Below are 8,719 nucleotides of genomic sequence, written 5' to 3'. Positions count from 1 at the left end.
GAGGTTGGGATCAAGAAAAATATTGGATAAAATTTACAGGGTTTTATTCACTATTTCCTTACACACCAACCTTCACATATAATAACAAATTTTATATAATAAAGTGATTATAATTAACAACTTTTAGAATGTGAAACTTACTGATTTAAGGAAATAATAGATAAACATATTAGGTTTACTCCATGTTTCTCGGTAACCCACCCTCATATATAATAACGAATTATATATCATAACCAATTATGGCTTAATTAATTTTAATCGATATATTTTATAATAATAATAAATTTCATAAAATTTGAATTCTAGATGGAGAATTAAGGTGAAATATTGATTAAAACATTGAATTTGAGATGGGAAGAGTTGAAGGAAATATTTGATAAAACATATTGTGTGTGGCTCAAAATTTCCATATAGCTTCCATTGTGAGGAGGGGGAATATGTAAAACATAGAATTTGAGAGGGTGGGGCCACCTAATTGGTGTATGAGACCCTTTTGTTGCTAAGACAAGGGACCCATTTCCTCAAAGATATTTAACCACTAAAGTCTACAAAGACATACATACTTCACCCCTTATAGCTTTGAATTTTTGACCTCTTAGGAGGAAACACATGCTCTTAATCATTATATTTTATCCAATATTTCTTGGAACCCAACACTTATATATGAGGGTATCCAATATTTCCCCTCACCCACACACCCATATATGAGGGTAGGGTTCGGAAGAAATATTGGGTACAACATTGTCTCACCCTAGTATATCAAGGTAAGAATGATGTGAAAAAATGAGTGAAACAAGTGAGGAGAAATATTCAATAAAACATATTATGAAAGTAAGGGAGCATAGGTGAGAAGAAATATTAATTAAAACATGTGATGATAAGGTCCTGCGGGGGAAATATTGGGTAAAACATATTTCATCACCCTCATATATGAGGTGAAAATGAAAAGAAATATTGAATAAAACATGTGGGAACAAATATTGGGTAAATGACGGTGAACCTATTTATGCATTTAAAAATACATTTTAAATAACAAAAAATCACATTTTTTTAATTTTTTTTGCTAGATTTAAAATCTAGTTAAATTACGCCCTTATAAAATAAGAAATATATATAAGTTAAACTACGCCACTATAAAATAAAAAAATCCCAAAAAATAGAAATATTTGTAAAATTATGCATGTCGAACAACTTTGCAAATTGCTCAGGAAATCTTAATTATATTTGATATAATATAATTACGTGCAGAGGCCAAACAATGTACATTAAGCTCGCCATTTCAAACTCTCTGGCGTTCTCAATGGACTATGTTCCTCTTGTTCATCACAATAGCTTGCATGTGAAGGAACCCACCAAACCTTAATGTCATGATCCAGGCTGCCGCTATAGACGTGGCATCCCCTCTGAGTGCCTAAAGAGACCGTAATAGACTTAACAGGTCCTCTATGACCTTCTAAAACCGCCAAACAGTAATGCGCGTTGCCTTCTCCTCTGGTCCACACTCTAATAGTCTTATCCGCTGATCCACTGCACAGAAAATCTGCCACAGTTGCCAAGCATAGAATTGCACGATTGTGACCTCTCAAGGCACCCGAGACCGTCCTGTGCCGCCCGCTTCCATCCCTTTCCCAGACAACGATGGATCGATCACAAGCTCCAGAGTAGAGAAAGGAACCGTCGGGGCTGAGAGCGAGTGCATTGATGGCAGACTTGTGTCTCTCAAGCGTAGCAACCAGAGAGTGTTTTCTCTCCCCGGAAGCCTTTGCCCAGACTTTGATTCTGGAATCCGCGGATCCCGTGTAAACAAAACCATCTGGGGAAGTCACAAGCGCATTGATGGCATCATCGTGTGCTCTGAAAGATTCAACGCACCTCAAGTCGGAAGGCCTCCAGATCTTCACCGTCCTGTCCCAAGAAGCAGAGTATAAAAACCCATTTCTATCAACAGACAGAACCGATATACTATCCACGTGTTCGATCCAGAGAGCTTTCTTATGCCTGCGCTCTTGAAAATACTTCTTGGGCGGTATGCTATTTATCACATAATCCTTGAGGGTCGGCATGGTGGCCACCAACTTATGGCCTGACGGCTGCATATTCTCAGCGCGTTTCCAAACTCTGATTCTGTGATCTTGATGCGCGCTGTATATCCTATCGCCAGAAACCAGAATACACTTCACTGCTCCATCCCCATGCCCAAACTTGTAAAGCTCATTTCCCTCGCCATGTCTCCATACTCGAATGTCATTACCAGAGGACCCACTGTACAGAAGGTTGCCTGCGGCCATTGCTAGAGAAAACACGCACCCGCCATGGCCTCTGAACGTAGTTACACATGGACCAACGGTGCCTCCCTCGTTCCCTAGAGGTTGACCTACGATCCCAAGAGAGGGGACGGATGCTAGGCTGCTCTGTGAGCACACACTCGGCTGAGATTGAATGCTTAGCTCAGAAGAAAGACTGAATTCTGATTGCGGGCTTGTTGCAGAATGTGAGCTGCTCTGAGACATTAGACTACTCACTTGGGATGCAAGACTCTCCTGCGATTTTATTTTGATGTCTGTGACTTGGGAGCTCATAGCCAAACAATTCGTTGTAAAGCAGGAGGACATATTCTGAAATTGAAATTGGATACCCATTGTACTGCAAGGAGAGGATCAGATTCAGAAGGTAAGCTACAACTTCAAAATTCAAACCAAAACCAACTAGAGCACGCACTTATAATGAATATTCTTAATATTTTTATCACTATTTCACCTAAAATATGTGAGTCTGTCATATTAATGGGCCCATCCACTATATTGTTTGGCATTGACTTTCCCTGAACGCGTATTAGCTTCAAAGTAGGTGGTGTCAGAAAAGAGATGTGGCATTGGCTACCCATCTTTATGTGACGTAGATATTGATAAGGTCGGAATTTTATAAGTCTACACGATTAAGGCTAATCTTAATTTATTTCAAGTTGCCATAATTGAAAATAAGCATATTTGATATCGCGATTTCAAAGTTAACCTAACCTTTGGCATTTTCAATGAAGTACAAGACCATTAGATCTGACTATCAGCCATGATAAGGATATCACAATAACATTTTCGTTTCTTGCATTCCTTACTTTCATCATTGATGTGATTCATCAGGAAAGGAATCTACGAATTTATCTAAATATCTAAGATTTGATTCGTTATACACAAGTTGTCAATACTTTATTATGCGAGGTTCTTCGTCGTTCACCAAAAATTTGGGCGAAGGCACTAATTTTTTGCTTTAATATTGTTGCATGACGACGACATTCAAGCACCTCTTTGAATTGTTCCTCCGAAAAAAAATAAATTACATGTTGAGTAAGCTAAATTGGTTTTAGTGATTGTAATGTACATGTTGAGTATGTTAAATATCTAGGAAGTTAGATCTTCACCCACATGAATCTGAGGAAATATATCACAACATATTAATATTAAGATCATAAAAGGATAAAATAACTAAAAAGTATAATAGCATGATCCCAAAGAACTATATCAAAATATGTCCACCACCAATTTATTATGAAAAAGACATCAGCAACACAAAAAAAACTAAAAAAAACATACATCCAATCTTAACCATGAGAGATGAATTTTATCACAACATGCCTCACATTAATATACTATGATCAAAAAATAATAGTATATAATATATGGTTGTTAAATCACAATCATGGAAATAAAGAAATATTTCTGTCAGACCAGGAGGTAACTCCTCAAAAACAATTCGTTGATATTCATTCAGGTTGGTCTTTATTATATACATGAGGGAGAGACTATTCATTTCATCTCCCGGTGACTATTCATATTTTCTATTATTTATTTACATCAATTTCAGTTATTCACCCAATCTTGATGATTAGGTGTCAACATTCCCCCCTTAATCTGAAGGGATGTTGGTGAGTCCAAGCATCGTTCTGAATCTTTCAAGCTTTTCTCTTCCAAGCGCTTTAGTGAAGATGTCTGCAATTTTCTCATTAGTGGAACAATGGTGGAGATGGATTGTTTTGGCCTCAACATGATGTCGAATCAGATGATATTTAGTATTGATGTGCTTCGTTCGATCATGAAACTTTGGGTTCTTGGCCAACTTTATTGCCGAGGTATTGTCAATCATGAGTGGAGTCGATTGTACTTGTTTTACCTGCAAATCTTCAAGAATTTTCCTAAGCCACACAAATTCTTTTGTTGCCTTAACTGTTGCCACATATTCTTCCTCTGTTGTGGAATCTGCTGGAACTGATTGTTTGCGTGATCTCCAAGAGACAGCTCTTGATCCAAGACTCATAGCATAACCTGAAGTAGATACCCCAGTTTCTTTGTCTCCATCGAAGTCTAAATGAGAGTATCCAATCAAGCCGAAGTCCTCCACCTGTATATACTTGATTCCAAAGTCTTGAGTTCCCTTCAAGTACCTTAGAACTCTTTTTGCAGCAAACCAATGTCCCTCACAAGGCTTTTGCATAAACCTAGAGAGGATTCCAACAACAAATGAAATGTCTGGTCTAGTAGTAGTTAGGTAGTTGAGACTTCCTACAAACTATCTATATTTTGTTGCATCCTCAAATTCTTTTCCTTCAATGGATGTGAGCTTTATGTTTTGTTCCATTGGAGTAGTAAGAGGATTGCATTTTGTCATGCCAAATCTGTTCAACAGATCTCCAATGTACTTCTTTTGAGAAAGGAATATGGATTTCGGATGTTGAGTTACTCCAATACCAAAATAGTAATGAACATAGCCCAAATCATTCATTTCAAAACCTTTCCTCAATTCCTTCTTTATGGATGCAATGTAGCTTTCATTGTTCCCTGTCATAAAAATATCATCTACATATCCCATAAGATATACAACTTTTTTGCCAACTTTCTTGACAAATAAAGTTGCTTCATCAAGATCATAATGTTTGAAATTGAGTTTCAGAAGATGCTCAGTTAGTTTTTCATACCAGGCTCACGGTGCTTGTTTGAGGCCATACAAGGATTTCACAAGTTTGCATACTTTATGTTCATGTCCTTTCACAACAAATCCTTCAGGTTGGGACATAAAAACGTTCTCTTTTAGATCTCCATTCAAGAAGCAGTTTTTACATCCATTTGATGGACTTTCCAACTGTTCTGAGCTGCTAGGGAAAAAAGTGTCCGGATGGTAGCCCATCTTGCTGTGGGGGCAAAAGTCTCCTCATAATCGACCCCTTCCTTCTGTGCAAAACCTTTTGCCACAAGCCTGCCTTTGTGCTTGTCAAGTAAGCCATCAACTTTATACTTGTTCTTGTAGACCCACTTGCAGCCAATTGGTTTGGTTCCTAATGGAGGATCAACCAGCTTCCAAGTGCCATTCTTTATCAGGACATCATACTCCTTTTACATCGCTTCTTTCCATTCATCATGAGAAGCAGCTTCTTTGAAGGAAGTTGGTTCGAAATATGTAGACAAATTCAATTCACAACCATAAGAAACATCCATATCAACAGGTGAATTAGATTCATCTACATCACCTCCATTTTGCCGGTTTGAATTTCTAGTTTTCTGTCTTTCCAACCTCATTAGGATGAACACTTTCAAGTGTCTTTGTCAGCCACTTTGGGGGACCTTTCTCAGATGGTCCAGGCTGCTCCGTTGGTTGAGTTGGGACTGAATCAAGTTTGAGTCTCCCAATTCTATCAATTACATCACTTAAAGTATCATTCGTTGTTGGAGTTTCATGTGGGGAAGAGAGTGCTTCAAAAGAATATTCCACAGATTGATCTAGTATAGGAATCCCCCCTTCAAGATGTGGAATCTGATTATCAAATTCTTGAAATGATTTTGGATTTGCGAATCTATCCAAGCGATCAAGTTGCCGCTCAACAACATTGTCAGTTTTGGATGATTCAAGAAAGATTACATCTCTAGATACAACAAACTTTTTATTGACTTCATCATAGAGATGGTATGCTTTGGAGGTGTTTGAATACCCCAGGAAGATACACTTACGACTTCTTGCACCAAGTTTGTTTCTATGTACCTTTGGTATCAAGGCATAACAAGTGGAACCAAAGATCCTGGGATGCTTTACCGAAGGAATGTGCCCATACCACATTTTATATGGAGTCTTATTTCTGATAGCATTAGATGGACATCTATTCTTTATATATATAGCACATAGAACTGCATCAACCCAAAACATCAATTTTACATTTTTGAAAAACATCATGGAGCGCACCATATTTAAGATTGTCCTATTCATTCTTTCAGCTACACCATTCTGTTGAGGATTATAAGGCACAATTGTTTGATGTTTGATCCCATGTTGGCAAAGATAGTTTTCAAATTCATTTGAAGTATATTCTTTTCCATTATCAGTGCGAATAGAGCCAATATGAGATTGTGCATCATTTTCAATCCATGTATGAAAGTTCTTGAATGTTTGAAAAACATCAGATTTGTTCTTCAATAAATAAACCCAACACATTCTGGTGTAGTCATCAATAAATGTCATCATATATTTATTTCTATTTGCAGAAGTAACAGGCATTGGACCACATAAATATGAATGAATGAGTTCAATTTTTCTATGTGCTCTTGAATGTCAATCATGAAAAGACTATTTGCTATGCTTTCCTAGAATGCAAGCATCACATTGCTTAAGTTTCCTAGGAATTGTAGGCAAACCAGTAACACCATTTTCTTCAACAAGCGGAGACTGTCATAGTTCAAATGTCCAAATCTAGCATGCCATAATAAACTTGATGGAAGTGTACCTTCTTCATAATGAGAGTTGTATGAGAAATGTTGTGCACGAGCAAAGGTACCCTGCAACTTGAGAAGCCTTTCTTCTTCTATCCCCTCATGACAAGTGAGTGCTCAGATGCTTTTCTCACCTCAAACTTGCCATCAAACATATGAATGGATTGACCTTGCCTGCAGATGTGGACCAAGCACATCAAGTTTCTCTTCAGCTGTGGGAGATATAGAACATGATGCAGAAGAAAGTCTGGAAGACCAGGCAATTTAAGCCTGATTGTGCCAAGCCTGGATGGCTTGATTTTTGATTGGTCTGCAAAGTATAATGCTCCATCAACATTGTCAGTAAATTCTTCAAAAAAATTATTTTCTATGAGTCATGTGGCAAGTTTATCTTGAATCAAGCAACCAATCATTTTTCCAAGAAGCAAGTGAAGCATTAAATAAGTCTTCATTTACTCCAATATTACATTGTGCCACAACATAATGAGTGGATTCAGGTGCTTTACCTTTGTCTGATTCATTAGTTTTACCTTTCTGTTGGTTTCTTTGTTACTCAATTTTGTCCCAAGGTAACTTGCATGTGATCCATTTCTTTTGTAGCATATGCAGTGCAAATCTGACCTTTCTCCTTGAGAGTGTCTACCCCCCCTGCCTCTGAAATATCTTCCTCTTCCTCTTCAACCACCTCTTCCTCTGGAAGAATCTTGGGCAAGATTCTTTTCTTTATGAGCAAGGCACATAGCCTCTTCAGAAGATTCAGGGGCTGTCTTCTTTCCAAAAGCTTTCTCTCTTTCAGCAAATTTTTCACAAGAGAGTCAAAGGTAATATCTTTGAGATTTCCATTTGCTTGCAATGACTCAAGATAATTGGAGTAAGTAGGATAAAGTGCCTTGAGAAAAGTTATAAGAGGAATATCTAATTCAATATTAGTGGCTTTGATATCATGCATTATAGATTTTACTTCGGATGCAAGAGGAAGAGGATCATTATTTTGTAATTCAAGAGTGAAGAGTTTAATCATGAGTTGAACAACTTCAAGTGTAGAATGTGAGTCATAGAGTTCTTTCAGCTTTTGTAAGGCTTCGAAAGCAGTTGAAAATGGTGAAATATGGTGACTCACCTCTTCACTTACAGATGCTGCAATTAATGCATAGGTTTTGCTGTTCTTATTTTCCCAAATTCCGAACTCTTTGTCTGAGGTAGGCTGTTCTGGCTCTTTGTCTCCGTCTCCAACGCACACTCCTTTCCACAACTCATTGAAAATGAGGGTGTGTTTTATCATCTGGGACCACTCAGGATAGTTCTCCTTGCCAGTGAGAACTATTCCCACAATAGATATGATTGAATGCATTGTAAAATCTGTGTACTGTAAAAAAATACTTCTGGCAATATACTATAAAAAATTAACTTCTGGTGGCAAACTCTATTTAACTTTGAAAAAAATAATAATGAGGGATAATATATCAGAATTATTAACTGGGGGAGGGGTTATGTGGTGGAGGGAGTATTCAACATATGGGGGAAGTATATATGGAGGAAGGGTGATATGGAGGCCAGCGCATGTATTAAAAAACACAGCAGTGTATTAAAACGAGAGTGGGAGCAGGCTTACAACAACCAGAGCAGGCTTACAACAACAAAAGCCACAAACCACGAAATCTTGGGGAAGGCGTGAGTAGCCGCAGCGGGCACAACATTCAAAACACTGAAGTAGAACGAGAAGAGAGGAATGGCAGGCTTCCGATATGCCTAACCTTCACGGTTAGGGCAATCTCAGGCGAAGTCAGCACACTGATAACAACTGCCCCCACCACTGCCACCTCCGCCACCAACACTAGCACTGCCACCGCTGGTGCAGTCTCTAGCAAAGTCGCCAGACTCTCCACACTTGTAACAACTTCCACCAGTCACCATGTTTGAGCGGCACCATCACCAGAACGAGGTCTCGGCTTTGGGCTGAGTGTTCTCTATCA

The 8,719-nt window shown here is 38.2% G+C and overlaps 1 protein-coding gene across 1 annotated transcript; it reads right to left on the bottom strand.

Moving 5' to 3' along the window:
- Positions 1–1,265: 1,265 nt before the first annotated feature.
- LOC149207197 (protein JINGUBANG-like) lies at positions 1,266–2,671 on the bottom strand. Its single transcript, XM_089397960.1, has one exon. It carries the CDS (start codon positions 2,637–2,639, stop codon positions 1,266–1,268), a length of 1,374 nt encoding a protein of 457 aa, XP_089254086.1. The 5' UTR covers positions 2,640–2,671.
- Between the last annotated feature and the right edge of the window lie 6,048 nt (positions 2,672–8,719).

This window comes from Pinus tabuliformis, chromosome 1_2 (genome assembly GCF_031772625.1).
Source record: "Pinus tabuliformis cultivar Carrire ecotype Pingquan chromosome 1_2, CPIR1, whole genome shotgun sequence".
Classification (NCBI taxonomy): Eukaryota; Viridiplantae; Streptophyta; class Pinopsida; order Pinales; family Pinaceae; genus Pinus; species Pinus tabuliformis.
Note: the sequence above shows the minus strand (reverse complement) of the source record. Positions and strands in the feature narration are given on the sequence as shown.

Coding starts and splice junctions, on each gene's coding strand:
- LOC149207197 (XM_089397960.1), bottom strand. CDS start 2,639: ATGGGTATCCAATTTCAATTTCAGAATATGTCCTCCTGCTTTACAACG.